The sequence below is a fragment of the Sturnira hondurensis genome, unplaced genomic scaffold (genome assembly GCF_014824575.4).
Source record: "Sturnira hondurensis isolate 20B ecotype Veracruz unplaced genomic scaffold, ASM1482457v3 Scaffold0005252, whole genome shotgun sequence".
NCBI classification, from domain to species: Eukaryota; Metazoa; Chordata; class Mammalia; order Chiroptera; family Phyllostomidae; genus Sturnira; species Sturnira hondurensis.
This window is the reverse complement of record NW_028077883.1, coordinates 6,074,232-6,100,183: the sequence shown is the minus strand read 5'-3', so window position 1 is coordinate 6,100,183 and position 25,952 is coordinate 6,074,232. Positions and strand designations below refer to the sequence as shown.

At 40.1% G+C, this 25,952-nt stretch overlaps 1 protein-coding gene across 8 annotated transcripts in view; it reads left to right on the top strand.

The window, feature by feature from the left end:
- Window positions 1–16,732, top strand: part of DYNC1I1 (dynein cytoplasmic 1 intermediate chain 1) — a 294,039-nt gene extending 277,307 nt beyond the window's left edge. For all 8 annotated transcript variants that reach the window (XM_037046446.1, XM_037046445.1, XM_037046444.1 and 5 more), the window contains one exon: window positions 16,068–16,732. In XM_037046446.1, coding sequence (XP_036902341.1) covers window positions 16,068–16,178 — 111 coding nt within the window. In that variant the 3' untranslated portion in view covers window positions 16,179–16,732. The remainder of the gene's footprint in view (window positions 1–16,067) is intronic.
- The last annotated feature ends 9,220 nt before the right edge of the window (window positions 16,733–25,952 follow it).

Here is a 25,952-nt window from a genome sequence, read left to right as displayed (position 1 = left end):
GTATTACATACACTGCTGTGCGGTTGAGGTGATTGTGTTGAAACAAGGTAAAGGATGTTGTTTTTGGAATTTTTAAAAATTCAGCCAGAGACAGAAATGGAATGACTTTAGAAAAAGAAGTTTTCTCTTTACTTAGGGGATATACAACCCCAAGTAAAAGAACCGGGAGAATCTCTTGGCTCTCCTGCATGCTTTCTGTTTCATTAGACACCCCCTCAGCTACTCCTGACGCCACAGGCCGAGTCGTTCCAATGCAGAGACCCAGTGAATACTTACCCCCAGTGTTGAAGATGCAGCCGGTCTGGTGACCGCTGACCCAGTGCATTGGCCCTGGGAAACAGAATACCTTCCCAATCAAAAATATTGCCGACAGTTTCGCAGAAATATTTTCTTCAATGGGCATTCTTTTTGTGCAGTGCCTCTTTTTACTGGTCTTCATTACAATAAGACTAAACGACAATGAAAACAAGTATCCTTTATTGGTTTATTTAACTAAAAAATTTAAAAAGTAGCAAAGAAGGAAAATATAAGCACTCAAGTTTCTTTTTTATCCATCTTCCTTTCTTTTCTTTGTTTATAACAATTGTAATAGTGGGAGAGAAATAGAGGTGGAGACGTGTCAGAGAAGAAATGGCAGAAAGTAGGTGACATTTAAAAACTCCTTTCTCTACCCACCTCGCTTTCTTATACATAATATCCCTTAACTCTTGTAAGATTATAGGCAGCATTATTTTATCCAGAGGGCGATAAAGCAGAACAGTTTAACAGCCTAGTTTATTCAAAGGCAGGTCTTTTGAAAAGTCTGTGTGTTGACCACAGATATCATGTATAAAATATATTTCATAAATACACATATATTTGTGGCTTTATATGTTTACGTATATACATACTTACACATGCTATTTCCATGCAATAAGAAAACACAAAATATATATACAGAATTTTCGGTGACAAAGTGGTTTCTACTGGGTGGACAGAATTACTCGAATACTGCTCATTGGGGGAGTGTGAGTGATTTTGCAGAAGTTGCTTCGGCTGACACGTGGCTGCTAAAGCTCCTCGCTAGGTTGCTCTCGTCATTTCTGAATCGTGAAATGTTGCCGTACTCGTATTTCTATCATTGTACTGGCAGGTCAGGCTGGTTTCCATTTTTGTATTATTGTCCTTACCTTCCTAAGTGATATTGCCGACTATAGAAAGGCTGCAACTGTAGGCCAGTCTCGCCTATTGTCTGGAGTCTAGACAGGCTATAGAAAAATCTCGGTGACATATAATAGACCAAACAATTTGTGGGGTTGTTTATCCCTACAAATGCACTACCGGAGGAAGAGAAAGGATATACTATTTTATTGAGAATAGGTGATTTTATAATCTTCTGGCCCTTTTCTGAATGACCAAAAATCAGGATGGGCTTATATGTTTGCACAGTTCTTTCTCTATTGTTCGATCATACACAAAACAATCTATAGCTCAGAAAGATTCAGACTTAACAGGATAATTTGGTCTTAACTATAGGGGTTTCTTTCCCTTCAGTATTTTTGTAAGGTATTTACAAATTTACTTCATATTTATTTCTGGGGGAAAATGCAGGGGAGGTGTCTTTTTCTCTTTGCTCGTCTAGATAGCCTATTCTAATCTCTGAAGACCAACTCTTCAGAGGCTGCAGGTGTGGGAAGGAAAGATGGGCCGAGTAGAGCTGAGTCCAGCGGAAGCCCACATCGAAGAGGCGGCGGATCCCTTCAGGGGCGGGGGGTGCCATGGTTGTCATTCCTGTTGTCTCCTTCACCAGCCTAGAACTGACGAAGCACCACTGTGCTTAGGAGAGAGGGGCACCCCCTCCACCCCCTCCACTGTGCTGCCCTGCCCTTCCAAGTCACTGGAACTGCAGAAAGCCAAAGTGCCTTCACAGCCAGCTGGCCTGTTTAGAATGTGAGGTCAGATCTGAGGCCAGTGCCGGCTGACCATACGGAAGGGGTTTGAGCAGGAAGTGATTTTAAAAGGGAAAAAATACAGAGGAAGAGAGAAAACATGGCACTTAGGATCAGTGTGCTAGTAGACCACACTATCATTATCTGCATTCAACACTGGCCCACTGATCCCCTTGAAAACTGAACCACTTGCTAGGGTCCTGCTGGCCTTTGAAGGGAAAACCTTGTTTTGTGGAAACCTCTAGGAAGGGAGATGAAATGCTGAGTCCACTCTGTTGATCCATTTTTCTTGGACCTCGAACGCTGAATAGGTGTTTGCGGGAACACCTCTCACATTCCTTCTCCCACAGCTGACTCAACTGGGAACTGGGCCGAGCAGAAAGGCGAGGGCAGCGGGGTTGCCTCTTGCCAAGGTCCTGCTCCAAGATGAGGCTGGCTTCATGGTGCGCAACCTCATCGGCCCCGTGCTCAGAGGAGCCCAGAGCTTGCTTCGCTGCTCTGCTGTCATTGTCTTGCAATTGTTAAGAAAATTTTTAGCAGGGTACCCACCCCCCGACTTTCCTTTTGCACTGGGCCCTGCAAATTCTGTAGCCAATCCCGACCACAAGAGTATTTCTTTTAATACCACTCATGGTACAAATCAGAAATGACAAATTTTGGCCTTGACCTATATCATTAGGAAGAAGGAGAAATCTTTAGAAATGTGGTTAAATATAGTATATGCCATATGTTCTTCTTATTACCTATTTCTTAAGACCATTAAAAAATTTGAATTAAAATAGCAATGACTTTACATTACAAACATCAGGAGGCCAATAAAAATAGAGCTGAAACCATATTGGATATTCAAATTCTCCCCACAACGCTATTTCGATTACATGGTAGTTTTAACTGAAAGTCTAGTAGAGTTTTGGGGAAGAGCTCTGTCCTGCCCATTATGGTTGGAGTGGGGCGGGGCTGCCTTTGTCTGGCCCCTCCATTGTCGAGAACTCCCTGAGAGACATCTGGGACTACCAATGGCGACAATGCTACTCAAGTCCAGGTAGATGTGCCGACCAGGTGAAACAGACCCCCACCTGGAAGGGCACTGCTGGAGGGAACGTGGTGTCCCCTGTGGTCAATGATTGTCTGCCCCTCCTCCTGTCCCAGCTGGGCTGTGGCTGCTGCAGGGAGCCCCAGCACAGTGTCCCCACTGTCAGTATCCTCCTCTCTTATGTACAGTCGTCCTCTGCGACTTTGAAGACGGTGGCAGAGAACAGTGGCTTAAATCCAGATTTACTGATACAGTTTACTGTGAACCTCGGAAGGGGTAAACAGAGGATTGGGTAGGAGCTCACTGAAGTCACTGGGTTGAGTCTGTCCATCCTTCTTTTTTTTTTCTCTTTTGTTACATGGAAATGGCAAAGGCGTGAGTAATGGCTCCAGGCTTAGGACTCAGGAGTGAAATATGAAACAGCAATGCCTTCAGGTAGGCCGCGTGATGCTTTGTGTATACAGTACACAGTTTTGGTGGTTTGATATCAGCGTTGTGTCTGGAAAATATGCTGCACACATTTATTTTCACAGAGAGGGTTTTTTTCTTTGCGGATCAGGTGCTTAATTCCATTAGCATAAATGGAAGTTATGTGAAATCAATGAAAGGCAGAGAAGACCCCTTGTATTTTTTGGCTATAATATTATTCTATTTATACATCTTAAAAGTTACTTAACTAGACAGTGGTGGCACATACCATTTAAATGTTCTAAGATGTAAAATAAGAAATGAGCCTAGGCCCTGGCTGGCGTAGCTCAGTGGATTGAGCACAGGCCTGCGAACCAGAGGATCGTGGTTCGATTCCCAGTCAGGGCACATGCCTGGGTTGCAGGCCAGTTCCCTGCAGGCCAACTCCCAGCAGGGGACGCAGGAAAGGCAACCATACATTGATGTTTCTCTCCCTCTCTCCTTCCCCTCTAAAGATAAATAAATAAATGAAATCTTAAAAAAAAAAAAAAAGAAATGAGCCTAGCTCTTGAATAAGTTTTGAGGATTTTTCTCCCCAAACTATGGAGTTGTAGTCTGTTTGTTTTGGAGTTGTATGACTCCATTCAATTAGTTGAAATGTGGATAAGATAACAAGTCATAAATTAACTGCAAATGTAACCTAAAAATGTTGAGTGTATTTTGCTTCAGAATATACTCAGAGAGAGCTGTTAATCATGGTTGAATTTTTTTAATGATGTGTGAAGACACATCTTCTAAAGAATTAAACATAAAAATCAACCACTGCCGTGGCTCCTTTACTGAATAGCAAGCATTTCCGTGTATGTGGAGCTGATTTGAATAGCACATGGGCCAGCGAGTGTAGAATTATTCACCCGTCCCCATGATTGATCGCCAGCCCGTCTACCTGTCGTCCCTGCAGATGTGTTTCCTTGCTGGCCCGCTGCCTTCGTGCAAGCGCGGATGTTGCCGCGCAGGCGCAGCTGTCGTGAATGTGTCCTGACCACCGTGTTTGCTGCTTCTCTGAATTCGTTAGAATGCTGTTTGCGGCTCCAGTTTTGAAAGAAGCAGTTTATCTTCCACCTCCTATTATTTCGTTTTCCATTAACCTCTTCCAGGAAAGATTTTGTTTTCCGTTGCGAAAAACACAGAGAAGTTTCTAATCCCCGGGTATGTTTCTGCAGTAGTCCAATGATAAAAATTCCAAAATCATGTTCAGCTTAAAGAAGAATGTGAAAAATAAAATGGCAACGTGAAATCTGTAATTTGGAAGATGAATAAGTCTTACCGCCCTGGCTCTTTTTGTTGGGTTTCCCACTCACTAATTACCTAAGAAAATGTGCATTCGTCTTTACCTTTTAACCCTGAACTTGGGCAACATTCGGATACCTTGTTTGATATGACTATTTGGGGCCCAGTCATTTATCATAAACTTCAGTAAGTGCAATAAATTTGACACTTGTTAGTAGATGAAAAGGTCCTTGAAAAAATTTTTAAACAGGAAAGATGCAGGTGAACATGAGAGATCAAATCTAACTCCTGAAAACATAAAGCATGACTTCAATGTTCATTTAAATGTATTTTAAAGCAGAAATGAAAGTTTAGAATGAACAGCTCATTGAGACTCCCAAGAGGAAAAATGACCTATCTAAGACAGTTTGGAACGGTGAACAAGGTGTAAGGTACGAAGGCCCGTACAAAGGGTCTCCCTAGCCAGCTAGAATGGGAATAAAAGAGGGTCGCTGAGCCGTTTCTCTTGCACTTTAAATAGCACTTCGCTGTAGCAGCCTCTGAGAGACTGGAAGTGCCGGGAGTTAGCAAGGATTTGAGTGACACAAAATAAATACAATACGTTTATGGTTTTAAGGGGATTACACTTAAGCAATAATTGTTTGCTTTGTGGAACCACTTCGGGTTTTCCAGTAGGACCAGGCCTTCATCAATTTTCCACGAGAAGTTTGTGCCCTGAATATAAATAGAAGATAAATATCCACCCCCTCCGTGGGGAACGGGATGCACAGAGCACGAAATAGGAAGTGCACCTGAGATACTGTGGTTAACTCCAGCAAAGGCTCCTTAATGAAAACGACCTGCAGTTGAAATCAGTCGGCTCAGTTAGGATGCCTTAGGAAGGCCCCTCACCCCTGCTGGTGGTGAACCTGTGAGCAGGACTCAGCTCTGGCAGCTCCAGAAGAAGGGAGTGGGGCTGGGCCCTGCTTACCCAAGTCCGGCTGTGACCGCCCCGGACACTTGTGTTTCTCATTACGTGAGCGTGGCCGTAGGGGGCAAGACGCCTTTTTTTTTTTTTTTACTGTTTGGAGGCCTTTGTGGCCGCAGGTTACTCTCCAGCCAGCAGTGNAGGAAGGCCCCTCACCCCTGCTGGTGGTGAACCTGTGAGCAGGACTCAGCTCTGGCAGCTCCAGAAGAAGGGAGTGGGGCTGGGCCCTGCTTACCCAAGTCCGGCTGTGACCGCCCCGGACACTTGTGTTTCTCATTACGTGAGCGTGGCTGTAGGGGGCAAGACGCCTTTTTTTTTTTTTTTTACTGTTTGGAGGCCTTTGTGGCCGCAGGTTACTCTCCAGCCAGCAGTGGTGGTCTTTGTTCAGGTGACGGGAAACACTGCTTTGGGCGTTTCCTCCGTGGGAAAGAAAACTCTGGCATACACGCTTCCGTAATACCAAACACCTAGATGAAAACCAAAAAGGCACATACTTCGTGCCTCTTAGGTATCTGCTGATAACACCTAGACATTTGCTGACCGAGTACCAAAACAGTGGAATTCTCAACTGCCCATTTCAGTTTTTGCCTGAATTTGTGTTGTCCCAGCAATAACTCTGTGCAGTTCAGTCAAAAAGCACAACAGCATATTTGTATGGGCAGGTTTGGGGTGCTAAAAATATAATCATATAAAATAACCTACTTTGAAAGAATAAATTAATTCATTTCCTTGTCATAATGAATTAGAAGTATTTGAAATAAAATAATTAGGTTAAAATGTATGATTGTAATTTTAGTGTTAACTTGATTTCTTCTCAGAAAAGTGCTTAGTTTTAAAAAAGAAAAGAAAAGGCACTATTTTAATTAATGTTATAATTACTCATCTTATAGTGAATGTAGTAGCAGTGGCTTTCATTTGGATAATTATATATGTAAAAGATCATGATTAGACTGATTATAAATAGTGTGCTTATTCAGGTAGCATTAGTTTATAAAAATAGATTTATAGGATTAATATTTTTTCAAGCCACTTTTTTTCTTAATTGATAAGAAAACACTTAGACTTGTGTGTATTATGGAGTAGTTGACTCAATGAAAACCCTAATATTTAATTTTATAAAAACCAAATTAATGTTTGTGTAGTAATTTGCAATATTCAATGAAATTCACATATTTCCCATTTGGGTGGCAAATGGCCTATGAATATAAACTTTCTGAAGCAAGTGCCAGTTTGTATTATTAATCATCTTTTATGATTCTTCTGTGGTTTCAAGCTGTCATCTTCAATAGCAGTTTGGATTTTGAAGCAGTCGCTAATTATAGTGTTAATTTTTTTTTTATGGCTGACAAAATTGTGTTTAGTTTTAGAATTTCAAAACTGTTAAATCTTATCTTGAAAAAATTGCTGCCTGGAGCAGTAGCCCCCGGTCACAGCTCAGACCAGCCGCGTCTGAAGTGGCTTCATCGTGGGTGTGTCTAGATGCACAGTGGCCCGGATAGAAATGAGGAGTTGTCCGTGTCTTCCGTGAGTGGGTGGGTGTGCTGCTGCTGATGTATCTAAAATATAACGAGAAGGCCACTATCTGTTTAGGCACGTGTGTGTGTAAATATTTATGTCCCATATAGGTTGGAAGTGAAGGAATCATTATATTCTAATTTCAAGGGAAGGTGTGCATGAGTTTTTGAGAATGTCAGCTATGAGAAAATCTTTTACACTTTTAAAACATGAATTATTTATCATTTCGGGAGTCTCAAAGCTGAATATTACAGAAAAAAATTCTCACTCTTACTTTTTTGGCTGGCAAATGAAACTGATCACTGGTTTATTCCCAAAGATCTGACCCCTTTATGGACAGCCTATAGTTTCTCCACAGGTAGATGGAATCTTTTGTATTTATTTGTCTGAGCAGTAAGGACCCATAAGTAAAGAGTGAACATCTAGTATCCTAAAAACTAGCCACCCTTTTGATGTAGGGGAACAGGATCACTTTGGCAGACTTCCTTTGGTCAATCGCTTTCCTCAGGACAGTTTCTAATCTTCAGAAGTAATTTAGAACACACAGAGAAACATACACAAAGTGAATGCAGTTGTTCAATAGGACACCCTGGTCTAGCACAGTGCCTGGCACCTAGCAGGCACTCAGCAAATATGTGGGTGAATGAAAGTTTTACAGGTGAAAGTTGAAGGTTAAGGGAAAACATTCAGAATGCAGCCTCCACGTTGGCTATAAATTAATGGGCAGGAAAAAAGTAATCCATTTAATTATGTTTGCACAGAAAAGGATATATAGAAAATACATCCAGAAAAGATTGCTTGCCTTTCCTGCCGATGTCTATCCTGGTCCCCCTCCCCTCCTGTGCTTGTAAAAGTGAGCAATTGGCCACTAGTGTAATGCACGCCTAACAGTTGATTGAAATAGTTATCAAACCACTGGAAAAATGCTTCATTTTCATTGTGCTTTTTTTGGACACTATAGATATGGGAAATCATGGACTACATTATAAAAATACCTCTTTTATGCCCAAACATTCAGTAGGAGGAAATGACATTTCTTTTATTACCTTGGTAAATGTTTTTAAGGTGTTTAACCGTAAGCCTTCTCTTTGTCAAAACTGCTTAGATGCAGTGGTTGCTAGGAATTTGCTACAAAACCCATAGTTAATAATATCGGGAAGAGAGGGGATGTATGTTTAATCAGCTAACATGACAGACCCAGCTTGAGTAGCACATACTTTTTTGTTTCCCTGTCATTGGCTTGATCTTTAGTGTTATGGAAGAAGAGTGGTAATTGAAGTTTAAAAAGTTTATTCTGTGATTGCCTGTCAGCCAGTGTTTCCAGAATTTCCCCCATTTTTGGGACAAAGAAATAGATTATTCCAAATAATAGAAAAAAAATAATGCTTAAGAGATTTCCAAAGAAAGGAGGGTGATAAAGATTTGAATACAAATGTGAACAAGGTCATCTTCGTGAATTAACTCTTTCTTCTTCAGATGTGTGATCCCCCCTGCCCTCTCCCTTCACAGGTAAAAAGCTTCTGGATTTCGTCATGCGTCCTATAGTGCTAGTGTCGACATGAAGAATATTTTTAAAGGTTTATTTTTTAAAGTATATTATTTAAAAATGATTTATTTCCTTCGATGTTTTCTGGTTTATTGAAATTGATTAGACCCATATTTGTTACTATTTACTTTTGACTTCCATGCCCTGCCTTTATTTCTTTCCTTAATTGAGTGGTAATGGATTTTTTAAAAGTGTTGTTCTAACACACATGCTATAAAAGTTAACCACTCACTTAAAAATACAAGGAAGAGGTCTTAGGCACAGAGATCTCAAGCTTCCTGGGTGGGTGAGGGTTCCCCTAGAAGGGATTTTCAGATCAAAGAAATTCTTTTCTTTAGCTAAATGTAGTCCGATATCATCGGACGGCTATAGGTTAGCAGGCTGTGAAATTTCACAGAAATTTTAACCCATTGACTAGTTAATAGCAGATGCGCCAGAATGGAGATTAATGTAACTTCTACTTTCTGGACTTCTCTAAACTGCTGTAAATACTAAGTTACCACACAGTATATCTTTTTGTGGTAGAAAACTGCAGTGTATTTACGCCCTCTGTGGACTGCATTCTAGCTTGGAATTTTGGTCCGTGGTTTTATCCATTGTTACCAATGATGCTAGACTCTCCCAGGAGTTAAATACAGTGGAGCTGTATTTATGTGAAGCAAGTATGCTCGGTCGTTCCAGCGGCTGTTTCATTGCTTATTACCTCCCACTTTGCTTCCATCTGTGTGTGGCAAAGGGAATTGCCCTAAAAAGTATAGGCTTCCTCTGAACACAAGCATGCATTTGTGTACCAGTAACTCCACAATCTCCTGAATTGGGGTGCCGTTAATGATTGTACTTGCAAGAAAGCTTTTAGAGCTTACGGGGGGTTAGCGGTGGTTCTGTAGAAAGCCACGTCGGCCTCCTCGGTTTCTGTAAATGCACGAACAACAACAACAACAACAAGAAATCAATGCATATGAAAGTGAAAAGGTAGTTTGTAAAATATCTTCCTCACAGACAACTTTAATATTTAGGCTGCTACAGGGGGTGAAGTGTTGTGTGTCTGTTCAGAATCCGTGGTTAATGTAATCCTCCCAGGCATTGTTTTAATGGCCCCATTTAATTGAAAGATTACAAAGATGCTGATGAAACACACACCCATGGAATATTTATCCTGAAGCCTAGAGTCCTACTCGCTTTAATTTGTTGTTCATGCGTAATATATCTGAGAAACCAAACTGAAATCACGGGATACTTTTCTGTCTTAATTATCAAAAACGTTTTTGTGCTTAACCTGCTTTTACACTCAGCCATGCCTGAGATGGACATTTTCACCATAAAAAAAATGCAGCTTTGAGGGAGTGGGAGCAACTGCAGATAGGGCAGCCGTTTAGAATCAGCTGTTAGGTTCTATAAACCCTTTACAGTTACGAACGAGAGAGGCTTGACTGAGGACTGTTCAGAATGGTTGGCCATGTGCTTTTCAAAAGAGACACATGGATGATATGTGTGTGCATAGCCCTGATTATAAAAAGTCATTTGATTTGTATAACAGCAAGTTCAGTGGTTACAGAGCCTTACAACTGGAGGTGAAAATGTAGATTCCCTCTGCAGAAAGTGCTGCAGCAAAGGGTTGGTGAGAGAAAGCTGCGTGAGTCGTATTTGAAAAATAAAAAATACGTGTGTATGTGTGTACATATGTGCACATTTATGAAGAATAATGACACTTTAAGTTTGATTTTTAAAACGTGCATGAAAAGTAGCCTGACAGAATTTTTCTTGTGATCCGAAGGAACCCTTTCCCACACTGAGCTCATGAAATTTAGCTATTACTAAAAGTGTGACTATTTAGGAAATGATTAATGTGGGTTTTTAAGAAAAATCTTATAAAATATAAGGGATACTTCTAAAAATGCAGCTCTGTATAGTTGAAAAGAAGAAAATGAAAGAATGAAAAGATGGAAGGAAACAAAAAGGAAAAAGAAACATAAAAAATGGAGGAGAGGGGAATCAGCATTAAGAAGGAAAACCATCGTTTACTCGGGGTGTATAATGTGCCAAATACATTATATACTAAGCTCTTTTTCTGTCACAATTAAAATTCGCAACGGTCCTAGGAGGTGGGTCTCAAAATTTTTTCCTCACAAATGAAGACCTGACTATCAAAAAATATTAAAACAAATATCCTAAGAACGCACAGCAAGTAAGTGGCAGAGGTTGGTGGGGTTGCATGATCTGACTGACATCTGGGAACTCCGTCCTCAAAATCTAGTTATTCTGCCATCTATGTCTCCCTTGACGTGCACAAGAAGCTCAGGAAAGACCCCCGGTGGTCAGACTGATGAGTTATTTGCGGACGGGGCGGGGCAGGGTCCACAGGACTCTGCTCCTCTACTCAGGCAGAGGGGAGGCGACAGGTTCCTGAGAGTCTCACAAGTTGTGTGGAGCCTGGGGATTAAAATGATCAACTCTCATGAATTTTCCCACAACTTTTACACTTTTGCTTTTTATGAGGATGACCTTTTATCTCTCAAGAATCTTAGAACATTAAAAATAATCTTTAGTATCTTTCCAGCAGGCGATTCAAAACATCCCCTGCCTGCCTGCCCCTGTACCCTGGTATGCGGCATTTCTCAACAGGGCGAGGCCCTCTCCGATTGCCGCAGACAGCGAGAACCCCATGGGCCAGTCCTGTTGTCCTCGGCCAGCCGTTCAGCTCCTGGCCCTCTGCTTCCTGCCCGGTGAAGAGGGGCCCGTGCCGCTTCCTGAGCGCTTTCACATAGCAAACATCAGATCTAACCCTTAAAGAAAACAAAACCCAAATCACATAAATGTTGTCGAATTGACAACATTCACTTTCATATCATTTTTAACAATGTGTTCAATCCGAGTGACAGTTTTAAGAAGAACATATGCCTGTCCCGTGGTGTTTTCTTCACTGGATTACCGTTCTCACCCTCTCCATGTCTGTCGGTGAATGGGGTCAGACGCCCTCTCCCCAGCTGGCGATGGGAGAGGTTAAGTGCCTGGTCCCTGCCAGTGACCAAGATGAAAGCAGATGTACGTAGGTCTCCTGTTCAAATCTGAGGTTCATTTTACCTTCTCCTTATGGCCAAATTGCTATCTCAGAAACTACCTTTTTGGTCCTGGCTGTAAAAATAGCAGTATGTCTATAAAAGCTGGTCACTCTTATAGTTAACATTTTGTTATCTCGGGAATCAGAGCCCTGAGTGTTTTGGCATAAATATGCTTTATGCGTTTCACAAAATTTTATAAAACAGTCACCTACCATGGGGGTGGGAGTGGGGTGACCAGCGGTGGACGAAGCAGAGGGAAAATATGAGTCATGCCCCACCTTTAATGTGGACTTTGGCCAATGAATCTGAAGGAGGAGAACATTTCCAGATCCATTCTGATTCAGTGCCATATGGGGCAATTTTTACGAGTCCTTCCGTAGGGTATGAGTATGGGCTATTTTCTTCATGGTGCTTCCCATGGATTTTTTCATTGATTGAAATGAATCATCATCATTAGAAACCTGTGAATATTTTTCCTATCACAAATGTAATTCTTTGAAAAGTACTTTAAACTATTATTTTCAGGGATAAAAAAAAACAGAGTTAATGCTCTAGATTTAATGCTTTGTTAGAAACTTGGAGATGCTGAACCTGTGCATTTAACATGCTATTTGCTTCCTACCACTTGCTGGACATACAGCACATACCAGGAAATGTTGCAGTCGTCACTACAAGGAAGGTAAATTTTAGGCTCTTCGTATTTTGAATGTCAGTGAAGTTAAAAAAAAAACAGCCTATGCCAGTATTCACACATTTTGGCCTTGGAAAACATAATACATTCATTTTCATTTGCATTTCGTAGTCGTCGTAGGGCAGAATGATTCCCTGCTCTGTCTTCCATTCTTAGCCTGGTAGCTGGCATACACTTGATACTCAGTCCAGGCTGATGGAGTCAATTTGTAGGCTAGTTAGAAGGACAGGAGAGCAGAGTTTTTCCTTAGCTGAAACACAGGAGCAAATATTTGTTTCTACTTACAATTGAGGTGTTATTAGATTAAAAATCTCCCAGAGAACCTCAGGTGCATTTATGTTCACGAGACTCCTTTCTAGCAGTTTCTGATCAGGGAGAACCAGGTGAGAAGGGCCAGGAACTGCCAAGGGTCAAAAGGGCAGCGCTGTCCAAACAGATGCTGTTCCAACCAGAGATGGAGAATGTAGAGTGATTTTGCTGGTTAGGACACCGGTTTGGTCTCACCTACAAGGAATTCAGATGCCAGAAATTATTAACTTTGGATGTGGAAACAGCCGGTGAATACACATTCACACACTCAAGCTAAGATCATACACAAAGTGCTTCCCGATGGTAATTCTAATTCTGAAAATGGCGCAAACTGCAGTTCCCCTTCTAAATCTAACATTACAATCAGTCATCTTGGGTTGGTTTTACAGCCAACTAGGTGAACATATATAATAGGATAAGGTAAGTCAATTTAAGTTTCTGGAAGCATCTGTATTTTTATCAGGTTCAATTCTAGAGTTTTTATGTGTGTGTGAACCAAAGCAAACTAACATGCCTGTGTTATTTATGATGTTCTAGAGAGGAAAGTACTTGACAGAATAGTGGTTCGAAAAATCAAGCTCCTGATATTTTTCCAAAGTAAGTGCAATTTTTGCAAATCAAAAAGAAGACAAGATGTGTTAGAATACTATGGAACTTTTTTAAGGGATAATCTGTACTTTTAAGGACAAGTGTTGGTTTATAATACCATTATTCCCACCCCCCCCACCACGNGTCAATTTAAGTTTCTGGAAGCATCTGTATTTTTATCAGGTTCAATTCTAGAGTTTTTATGTGTGTGTGAACCAAAGCAAACTAACATGCCTGTGTTATTTATGATGTTCTAGAGAGGAAAGTACTTGACAGAATAGTGGTTCGAAAAATCAAGCTTCTGATATTTTTCCAAAGTAAGTGCAATTTTTGCAAATCAAAAAGAAGACAAGATGTGTCAGAATACTATGGAACTTTTTTAAGGGATAATCTGTACTTTTAAGGACAAGTGTTGGTTTATAATACCATTATTCCCACCCCCCCACCACGGAGAAGGTTAAATGTAGTTCCATTGTAGGGTATTTTCATTTCTTTATCAGAAACATTTCAATTTAATAAAATTTACTTTTGCAAAGTTACATGTCCAACTTTATATGTCACTAATGATACATTTATGATATGTCATACATGTCATATATGTCATCAATTTTGTCCCCAACTGTATCTGGACATATATTCAAACCTTAATGTTTCATAATCTTTATTAGTGTCATTTCTTAACAGTTTTGTCATTACTGCTACATGAAACCATGTAAATATATTTACCTGTTTCCTTATTTTGGCATAGTTTCTAGATACTGATATCAGTAAAACATTACATATGGCATCATATGTAAACTTACATTTGTACCAGCATATGCAATAATGTAGTGTCATGTTTAGAAGCCAAATTCCCAGTGTATATTGGTCTTTATGAACAATATATTATGTATTATTAGTGAGACCAGCTTTTTTTGATGTTTAAAGTTATACAAAGTTATGAGGTAACTCTATGAGCTTTAGCTTTAGCTTCTTCTAATAGAAAAGTTATAAATACATGATTATGTTTAGCTTTTTGTCTGTTCTTGGGCTTTTTTGTTTTGTGGGGGTTTTTTAAAGAACTTAGTCAAGATTTGGAGGAGAGGAAAGAAATGAAATAGTAGATCTATTCCCTCATATAATAGAGGGAATGATATGATGACTTGGCTGTTTGTCAGCTCTCCTGTATCACTTGTGTTAAGGGCTTCATTTCTCCACTGCTGTATCAGGAAAAGAGCTCAGTGTAGGCAGATGAACTGTGAACGTATGTCATTGCCTAAAAACATAATTTGGATTCATTTCAATAACTAGGGAAGCATTTAACCATTTAAAAACTCACTCATGTGGCTCAATGAGAATTATTACTGGTACAGCACTTCTCAAAATAAGTAGAACCTACTTCCCCCACCGATATATCATTTATAGGATTATATTCTTAAAATATTTAACCTTAACAGTGGAACGCTAATTGAAAGATATGCTTTGTAGGGTAATGGTAACTCTCCAATCAGTTGTCTTGGATGGGTTGTATCTGAGAATATCATCCCCTATATTAAAAATTTAAAGTTCTAATTGGTTCTATAGAATGGGAAGTTTCTCAGCTGTGGAAGTGATCTCAAAGCTTAGATTTATTTGTTTCTTTGTTTATATTTTTTAAAGTGCATATTCATTGGATGAATGTGCTATTTAATATTCGTAGCAAATGTGGCCAGCACCTGTAGCACCCGTGCCCATGCAGACAGACTGTGCCACTTCCTCCCAGGAAGTGGCTCTACACTCCACGTCAGTTTTGTTCTGTGTGAACCTCGTGGAGACCTGAACTTGATCCTGATCCTCACCTTCAAGTAATTCTCTTTTCTCTTCCAGATACTTGCCTGGTATCTTAAAGCAATTCATTTTTGGATACTATATAGAAAAAAATGTTGTCCTTCAAATCAGCTAACAAAATGTGTGCATACAATTGGGTGGGGGTGATTTTCTTCACTGAATTGTACACAGAAGAAGGTACTCTTTAGTAAATTTTATAAACCCCTCCTTTTTTGGTGAATCAGTATTGCCCACTATTACTGACCTTGGTATTGCTAGCTTTGCAGCCTTGGTAAGATGAATTTCTTGTTCCTTGATTCCTTCTTCTGCAAAATGAAACATTAATATTACCCTATATAGGAGTGTTGTGAGGAATGAATTAATACATGTAAAACACTTAGAACAGAACTCTTGGTAAACTTTAGCTGCTATTACTGTCATTCATAAGTATTACATTATTTCATAGTAGTAAGATTTCTTTGTATATGTAGCTGCACTTCTGTATATGGACCTCTTAGCAACACTTTTAACAGAAGGATCAATAGCATTGACTTAGAAAGGCAATGCTACAGTTATTTCAAAATCCCAGTCAATACAGTAGTTTTATTTGCTGTGTTCACTGTAAGCCTGGTTTGCTTATGATGAATGTTCATTATGAGGGGGCTTTACCATGGCTGTTATACCTAACAGTATAGTTTACGCAAGTCTTTAAAGTTTTTTAAGAGTTCCACAAGTGATTTTGCATCTGAGAGTGAGAGTATTCCCTTGTGTTGTCAGTTTCAGAGCGACACTTCAGGGATCTGACTGATTCGAGGAAGGAGATTGTGTTGTTTCCTTTATATTCCAAGGGAAACGTCAGCTTCAGCAGGAGCGGGCATGCTGGGCTTCAAGGCTTTCAGACATAATAAAGACGTCTTGTTCACCATTTCCCACTAATTTGCTTTGCAGCTCGCAGTGCCCCACAATGATGAATGGACCCGATTTGCCAGGACCCTCGTGGAGATCCGTGCCAACAGAGCTGACAGCGAGGAGGAAAGCACCGTGGAGTTGTCTGCCTAGTGGAAGTGAGCCACCCCTCCCCAGCCCCGCCTTCACCTTCCGGAGCTCCGAGTCCACAGCCGTCACTTCCACTGCGTGCGTCCAGTATCAGTATTGCCGTGACATTTTAGGTGCCATATTGTGCCGGCTTTGCTCCAAGTGTTTCAAGTGTATCCTACTCTGCTCTCCACTAACCCGGAATTCACCAGACCATTTCTATCTTTATATTTCTGTCTCAAAAATAAGGGTGGGAGGGAACCTTTACGGGTTTCGTTGTTGCCTTTTAACTACTTAGTAGCTGTATTTAATAGCTGGAAACCTCTGGTTAAATTTGTGCTTACATGCACTTCTGGCATAGTCCTATTAAATCCATATGAAGCCAGATATGATTAGGTGCAGATGTGGTGTGCTTCACGCTGTGGTACAGGGCCAAAGACTCGAGATGTGGTGTTTCACATGGTGACTCACATTATGAATGGATTTACTAGAAGAACATTGCTGCTCCTTATTTATTGTGGTGTGCTGCATGGAACATATTTATTTGAAAGCATTAAAATAAACGATCCTAGAGCATGTGCATAATGAGAGGACTGTATTGTCTGTGCCGCTGTTGAGGTTCCATTAAGTCCCAAATCACAATTACGGTGCACCGGTTCCACTGAGGACCTGACGTCGTTAGAGGTTTGTTGCGGTGAACAAAATGAATTTTCATGCCTATTATTTCTAGGTACTTTAACAATATTTCAAATATAGTTGCCCATCGATACTTTTCATTCAAGCTAATATAGTCTGACAAAAGTCTGTGGTTCCTGAACATGACACCAGTATTGCCAATAAAATGTTCCAAACCAGGTCCGCGCCAGCGTGGGGAAGTCCTGCGCTTGGGGGACAAAGCCTGATTGGAATTCTGCTGTGACGTGGGAGTGAGAGCAGTGCATTGGGGCCACGCGAAAGACTGATAATGAATTGCAGGCAGCCAACTCAGCTGGACAGGAACCAAGACTGGATTTTTATGAGGAAATGTGTGTGGTTTGTTGGAAAGTTCTCCCTTATCTCTTTCACCAGAGTGACTCTTGCCCAAAAACTCTCTCAAATGTTAGAGTAAGAAAAACAGGTTAAGATGCACAAGTACCAAATGTTCTACACATTTCACTTTTTTAATTCACACTGAAAAAATGTTTATTACTATTGGACTGGGAAGTATGTCTATAAACAACTTTAATGAAAATTTTTTTCAAAAAGTCATTTTATGCCTCGAGAGAATTAAAATAAATAGTGGTTGAGTCATGAAAACATTTGAAAACAGGCTTTCAGCTTTTTAGGAAGAGAATTCTCATGGTCCTTTCTTGGTGGGGATTCCTTGAACTGTAGGATTCTTAAAATTTTTTAAATAATGATGCAATTTTCTCCCTGAGCCCTGTGGTATCTAGATAGTGGAACTCTTGGTTAAGGGGAAATAAATTTTTTAATTAAATAGAGTATCTTAAATAGGTTTAAAAGCAATTGAATAAAAAGTACTGGGGATAAAAGTTTCTCGAGCTTACACTGAAGGACCAAGAATATATCAGTAACCCACAAGTTACAGACCAGACTCTAAATGGTTCCGTGAGGGAGGAATGAAAACTGCAAAGGCCAGAGTCACTGGTAGTAATGACAAGAGTTCACCATGTTCCGTGGCATTGGAAGTGCATGGTGGGCAAAGGTGTGGTATGCAATCTGTGGGAAGCCCCAGTGGGGAAGTGACAACGGTGGCCCCTGGCGTTCTGAAGGAAGGCCATGCCATCGAAAGCAAAGAATTATGTGACTTTTTTTCTTTTTTTAAATTTTTAAATTCATGTTCGAATACAGTTGTCTCCATTTTCCCACCACCACTTTCCCCTGGCCTACCCAAGCCCATTATGTGACTTTTGAGAAAGGGTTTCTGGCATGTTCCTGGTTCCTGTAGAAACACAGCTTTTCACCACGGAGTATATGGATACCAGACATCCAAAGAGCCCGTTACAAGCTAAGTCCCAGCAGCCTGTCCTAAAGTAGGACAGACCCAGCAGACACCGCTTGTGAGGTGAAATGGTGCATCCAGATGTACATCTGAGTGGGACCCAAAGGCACAAGTGAGCTGCAGGATACAGAGCTCAGAAGCCCAATGCCACCCACCAGAATTTCACCAGCATCCCTTCCCCGTGACTGTGTGGTCAGGTGTGATGGGGGGTTCTGTTTGATCAGCTAAAAAAGAAGGCACAAGTCAGAGCTTGGTTCACCTGTGGGTTGACTCAGTGTGCAGTGGAAACTGAAGATGGCTGACAGCTACATTAGCAAGGGTGACCTTGATGGGTGGTAGGGGGAAATACCTTCCAATGGACGGAGCTGTGAGTTGTGCACGTAACCATCTACTTTGTCTGCAAAGAGAAGTAGCCAGATGTCAGCACACACAGATGTTCCCACCCTAACTCAAGTTGTCATCACCTCTCTCATGAATTCTTGGAATAATCTCCTAACTTATCTCCCTGCTTCAACCTTTGACCTCTTCTGTGTCTTGATAGAGCCACCTGAGCGGCGGTACTGTTACAACATTGAACTCCTCAGTGTGAAACACACCAAATGGCTTTTCCCATCTTTACAGCAGCTTGTGGGCACTACATGATGTGACTCTCTCTCTGGGCTTACCTGCAGTCCCGCCGAGCTTTACCACTCTGGTGCGGGTTCTCCAGTCTCACTTTTTCTTTGACACTCCTGCACCTCCAATCACAGAGCCTCTGCACCAATTATTCTTCTTTCCAGAATGCTGAAAGCACTGAGTTTATAAAACCACATGCACCTACGTCAAAATTCTACCCTTTAGTTAAGGTCATCCTTCCGATTGTCTACTTTTTCAACTATCAATCTTCTGTGGAAGTAACGCTTGCCCTAAAGGCCGATTGTCAGTGTCAGTATGAAGAAGCCATAGTTTAAAACAGCAACAACAGCTGGAAATGGGCCTAAACGCATCCGATGTTCTCTATTAGAAAGATCACTGAAAAGAAAGCATATTAAACACTATATGTAGAATTAAAATGAGAAAAAGTGCTTTTTTGTATTTTTGTTGAGGAATAATTTACATATAATAAAATGCACTTATATGAAGAGGTTAGTTTAACAAGTCTCAATAACTATGTATACTCAGGTAACCACCAGACGAAACCAGACACAGAGCATCTTAAGAAGCACAGATAATTCTTTGGTTGCCCTTTCTAGCGGTGTTTGTTTTGATTTTTGTCAACATAGCTTAGTTTGCCTGTGCTGGTTTTTTGTGTTCATTTCTATTTATTGACTTTTAGAGAGAGAGGGGTAGAGAGAGGGAAACATCAATTTGTTCCTCTTTTTGGTGCATTTATGAGTTGATTCTTGTGTGTGGTCTGACTGGGGAATGAACCCACAACCGTGGCCTATCAGGATGACGCTCCAACCAGCTGACCCACCGGGACAGCGCTCGCCTGTGCTGTTCTTAGACTTCATATCAGTGAAATCGTACAGCAAGTCTTATTTTAGGCCTGGATTATTTTCCTCAATACAATTTTTTATATTCATGTACTAAAATGTTTCAGCAATAAGTTACTTTTTATTGCTGACTAGTATCCCGTTTGAGGATTATAATGAAATTTGTGTATTTATTCACCAGTTGATGAAGAGTGGTGTTATTTCCAGTTCTAGGCTTTTCTGTAGAACATTGCTATGAATACTTCTACAGTTATTTTCGTAGGCATCTGTTTTCTTAGACAATACTAAAATGGAATTTCTGGGTCATATGGTCATTCCGTTTTGCTTTATAAGGAACTTCAAAAGAGGTCTGCCAACTGGTGGTACCATGTCGCATTTCCGTCAGTGAAGCGTCAGACTTCCAGTCGCTCCACTGATTCCCCAGTGGCTGGTGTTATTGGTCTTTTGAATTTGAGCCATTCTGGTGAGTATGAAGCAGTGTCTAGCTATTGTTTTAGTTTTCGTATATTCCTGACTAATGGTTTTAAGTACCTGTCAATATTTTCTTCCAGCCTATGGCTTGGAACTTTACTTTCCCAATAAAATATTTTGAGTGGAGAATGTTTTTGTTTTGTTGAAGTCCGATTTCCTCATATTTACCTTGCATGCTGAGTATGTTATGGCTCTTTCTAGTAAAACTTTGCCCGCCACAGTCATAAAGCACTATCTTATGCTTTCTTCTGGACACTTAATTGTTTTAACTTATATACTTAGACCTGTGGTGGATCTTTAATTCTTTTATATGGAATGAATAGTAGTCAAAACTGATATTTTTTAAACCTATGGATATTTCACTGCTCTGGCAATATTTGCTGAAAAGGTTATTTTTTCTTTGACCACTAAATTGGGCCGGCGTCCTCGGTAAAAAGCTAACTGACCATGTATGAGCTGTTCCATTTCATCAAGCAGTCTGTCCCTCTGCTACACTGCCTTGTCTCGATTGCTGCAGGTTTTTTAAGTCTCGCCATAATGTAGTGTAAGTTTTCCAACTTTGTGGTTTATTTGGAAAGATGGTTTTAGCTACTCTAGGTCTTTGGTGTACCCATGCGAATTTTAGAATCATAACATTCTTAAAAGAAAGTGATACTGCTTGGATTTCTTTTGGAACCTTATTCTATAGACCAACTTGAGAAAATGGACATCGTAATAACTTTGAATCTTTCAATATGTCAGGGTATATCCTTTCACTTACAGAGCCACCTTGGATTTATCTCACTCATATTTTTAGTGTATAGGTTGTACACATGTTTTTTAAATTTATTCCTAGATGTTTTATTTTAATTCTATTATAAATGTATTTTTTTAATTTTAATTTTTTAATGTTTTTGCTTGTTTTTAGAAAAATTTATTTTTGTATATTTTCCAAGCTTGCTAAATATACATATTATTTCCAGTAGCTTTTGTCCTGCTGGGGTCCACAGTGCTTCTTGAGTGTGTAGGTTAACAATTTCCATCAAGTGTGGGAAGCTCTTCAGACGGTACTTCTTCAAGTATTCCTCCTGCGCCTCCTCCCCTCTAGGGCCCCATTCTGTGTCTGGCGACCCACGTGAGGGTGCCCACGGTGCCCTGTTCAGTTTTCTCCCTCGTTTATCCTTTTCGTCTTCCAGCCTCCTAATTTCAAATGGCCCTTCTACACGTTTGCTTATTCCTTCTTTGTTCTGATCAAATCAGTTATTGAGCTCCTCTAGTGAAATTTTCATTTCAGTCATGCTTTTCAACTCCAAATTTTCTATTTGGCTGAAAAAATATATAACAATTTTAAAAATTTTTTTATTTGATTGTTGTTCAAGTACAGTTTTCTGTCTTTTACTCTCATCCCAGCCCTCCCGTGCTCCCCACCTCTCTCCCATTTCCACCCCCCTTAGTTGTTGTCCATGAGTCTTTTATACTAGTTCCTGTATAATAATTTCTAACAAATGATAATCTCTGTTTGGTGAGGCATCATTCTCATACTTTCCTTTAGTTCTTTAGACATGGTTTTCTTTAATTTATTTAGTGCATTTGTCATAGCTGATTTAAGTCTCTGTCTAGAAAATTCAGTGTCTGGGCTTTCTCAGGCACAGTTTTTATTGATTTTATTCCCGTGTATCTGGCATAATTTCTTTTTTCTTTGCATGTGCAACATTTGTTTTTGTTGAAAGCTGGGTATTGTAACATACCCACTAATTATAATATTAATTGGCACCTTCTTAAATGCCTGGAAGGAAAAAGCTCTCTCAGGCTTTGCCAGAGGGCTCGCGCATTTGTTGAGGTGCACTTCTACCACTCAGCCAGGCAGTTTGCAGCTCTGCACTAGCCTTCACTTTCCATTTTTTTCTCAGAGCCTCGAGGTCAGGAGAGGTTGAGAGTTTAGGGTCTGTTCGAATCTTCCCTGAGCTTTTCCACAGTTCTGAATTGGTGTGTGTGTGTTCCTCCAGATTCCCAGGAATATCTCAGAGATATTCACCGCTCTCACAGACATTTTATTCCCTAGCTTGTTCTCTCGAGTGTTTGGTTAGTCCAGCAACTTTCCACTGGTGTGCCACAAGAATTTTTAAGACATGCAACACTGGAATATTTAGTCAGAGGCACTGATCTCTTTCCCCCCAGACTGTCAAATAAGAAAATGACAACAGCCAACACAACAATAGTCATCTGGTAAGAATGGATCAAAATTATGCCTATTTCTTTGGTCAGATTGACAAAATATATATTTTTGGTGTTCTGCAGAATTTTAGTAATCAGTTTGTGTGCCATGAGAAGAAAAAGGATGGAAATTGCTGGGTTCGTCTACTGTTTGCCCTGGTATTATTACCTCAGAGAGCGACAACTGAGATGTGAGCCCGTGAAGGCTGACAAATGCCTTTTAGGAAGCGGTTAGCACTGAGCCAGTCCCAGGAGTTGGGTGAAATGAAGATGAGCCTTTTGTGATAGTTCGTCAGGGAGGCAGCGGCCAGGTCAGAACAAAGGATTAAGAACTGTGTGGGTGAGGTCCTTTCTGCTTCTTGTGGTACCGGGAATGTGAACTGTTCTATTCAGAGCTTTGGCTGCACTAGGGAGCAAGCATGTGACTAGAGTAAATTAAAATGCGACGGACATCTTTGATTAGTTCTCAGAGTTCAAGAACAAGAGTTATTTCAACAACTTGGCCGGATTTTCTTTCCTTCTTCCTCCCTTCCTTTTCCTCCCTCCCTCCCTCCCTCCCTCCCTTCCTTGGTATTGTTTTTATGGAGAGTCATAATTTGAAGCCCCTCACTTTGCCATTTGGGCTGATACAATTCCCACCCTTTTCCTTTTAATCTGTCTGTGTTTTTATATTTGAAGTATGTCTTTTATAGGCAACTTAAACCTAACAGTCTCTGCTTTAATTTTTTTTTATTTCTTGACTTCAGAGTGAGAGAGACAGAGAGAGAAAGAAAAACATTGATTTGTTGTTCTGTTTATACATTCATTGGTTGCTTCCTGTATGTGCCCTGACAAGGGATAGAATCCACAGTCTTGGTGTATCGGGTTTACACTCTCGCCAGCTGAGCTACCTGCCAGGGCCAGTCTCTGCCTTTGAATTAGGGGGTTTAGTTCATGTACAGTTAATGTAATTTTTAGCACGGTTGAATTTTTTTGTATTGAATTATTTTATCAGCCCCATTCATTCATTCTTTGTCCTTCTGTTTATCCTCTCCTACTTTCTTTTTAATGGATTGAATAATTTGCAGTATGGTATTACATTTCATCTATTGACCTCTGTTATTTTTAGTGTCTTCACAGTGATATGGTATGCACATTTAACTAATTACAGATTACTGTCAAATGATGTTATGCCACTTCCCACAAGAGAAGAGGTAACAGGATAAGTCGTTTACCTTTTGTCTGTCCTTTGTTTACTTATCTCCTGTATTTCCTTCTATATTTGCTGCAAACCTCACAACACACTATTATTATTTTTTCTTCAGGGAACAGTCTTTTGAGGATTTAAAGTATTTCTAAAATAAAGATAAGTTTATGTGAACACATAATAAGTTTATTTATTAAAGATAAGTTTTTTTAAAAACATTTTCCCTCATGTTTTTCTTTTCTGGTTCTATTCATTTCTTTCTGGAGATCTAAGCTTTCCATCTAGTGCCAACTCTGTCCAGCTAATAAAATTCTTTTGGCATATCAAGTAGTAAGATTCTGCAGGAGAATACTCCTCTCAGTTTTCGTATGTCTAAATATGTCTTTATTTTGCCTTCATTTCTGAAACATATTTTTTTTGGCTATAGAGTTCTAGTTTGACAGTTTTATCTTCTTTTTTTAAGTATATTTTATTGATTATGCTATTACAGTTTTCCCAATTTTTTCCCCTTTATCCCCCCTCCACCCTCGACCCTCCAGCATCCGGCCCCCTTAGTTCATGTCCATGCTATAAGTTCTTCGAGTCCTCTGCTTTCTATACCTTTTTGACCTCTCCTTGTCTACCTTATGCCTACCAATTATGCTTCTTCTTCCCTGTATCTTCCCCGTATTCTTCCCCTCCCTCTCCCCACTGATAAGCCTCCATGTGATGTCCATTTCTCTGATTCTGTTCCTGTTGTAGTTGTTTGCTTAGTTTTTTATTTCATTGTTTTTCCTTTTTTTAAGGTTCGTTTGTTGATAGTTGTGAGTTTGCTGTCATTTTACTGTTCATATTTTTATCTTCTTTTTCTTAGGATAAGTCCCTTCAACATTTCATATAATAAGGGCTTGGTGATGATGAACTCCTTTAACTTTACTGTATCTGGAAAGCACTTTATCTGCCCTTCCGTTCTAAATGATAGCTTTGCTGGACAGAGTAATCTTGGATGTAGGTCCTTACCTTTTATGACTTCAAATACTTCTTCAAATTTTTCTGCTTCTTTTTTCTCATGAGTCTTTCCCAACTCTTAAATAGTTTCCTCTCCCAAATGCACAGATCAAGACACAGTCAAGGACTGGGGAGCTCTCTGGAAAATTCCAGAGCTGTCTCTCGGAGCAGCTCCTTCCTGTTTGGCACTTTGTCTTTAAAACTGCAGTCATCTTGGCCTATCTGATTTCTGATCTCTGCCTCTTCAGTTTGGGGGTCCTTCTGCACCCTGTTGGGGTTCCTCTTCCTTACACAGTGACTAGATACTGCCCTAGGCAGTAGCTGTGCACTAGTGGGTTTCAGCTCGTTTGTTTTCTTTCAGAGTTCAGTCTTATTTTGCCTCACACTCTGTTTTAAAACTATTGTACCCTATATTTTCCCAGTTTCTAGTTTTCCATAAGGCCAGAAGCAGAAATCTCCCCAAAGTATAATTTTTAAGGCAGAAAAAAAGTAAAGTTCAGTATCTATAGAGGCCAAAGCATTTATTTAATATTTGCTTCAGGGCTTTAATGATATATAACTATGATTACTTTGAAATTTACTTGTCAATATCATTAATGAAAGATAGTGGTTATCTCTTACATCACACTTATGTCAAATGCCATTTTAATTTTTAATAACTTAGCCTGATCTGCGTGGTGTTAGAAGTCTTACTTGTTAAAGCAAATGAAGTCACCTTCTATAATGAACAAAAGGAAAGAACTCCATGTTTAACTTCAAGAACCAAAAAGAGACGGGACTGACGGTTTCTGGACACCCACTCTCACACAGGCAAACTGTTAAAGAAAATAGAGAAATCACTCGCTTCATAGTGGGGTTCCCAGGTAACTTGAGGTTCCGGGTCAAGTGTCAACTGTTTCTTCTGTGAGGAACAACGAGATGCATCCACTCCATAGTCAGGCAGGACAAAAGCTGAGACTGAAAATGTGGAAAAATCACTACTTTCCATAGTAACACCATTGAACAAACATCAGTAAGCACTACTGTCTTCAGAAGAGGAAAAGAATTGCTGTTTCAAATTTTCCTCATCGTCCATTTTTTATTTTTCTGATCTTATTCTAGCAGAGTGTAAACCTTTCATAACAATGGACCCAGCCCACACGAAGGGGTTATTCTAAAACGCAGCCTTTGCCCTGGCTGGGGGGCTAAGCTGGTTGCAGCGTCATCTTGTACACCAGGGTTACTGGTTGGATCCCTAGTCGGGGCACACACTTGGGTTTTGGTTCCAGCCCTGGTTGGTGCTCATTCAGGAGGCAACTGATCGATGTGAGATTACACCAGTGTTTTTCTCTCTCTCATCCTCTCTCACTAAAATCAATGTATCTTCTAAAAGATATAAAACATAAAACACTAAAACCAAACATATCTTCTAGTGAGGGTTAAAAATGTCAAATAAAAAAAATAAAAAGCATCCCTGGCTGGTGTAGCTCAGTGGATTGAGCGCA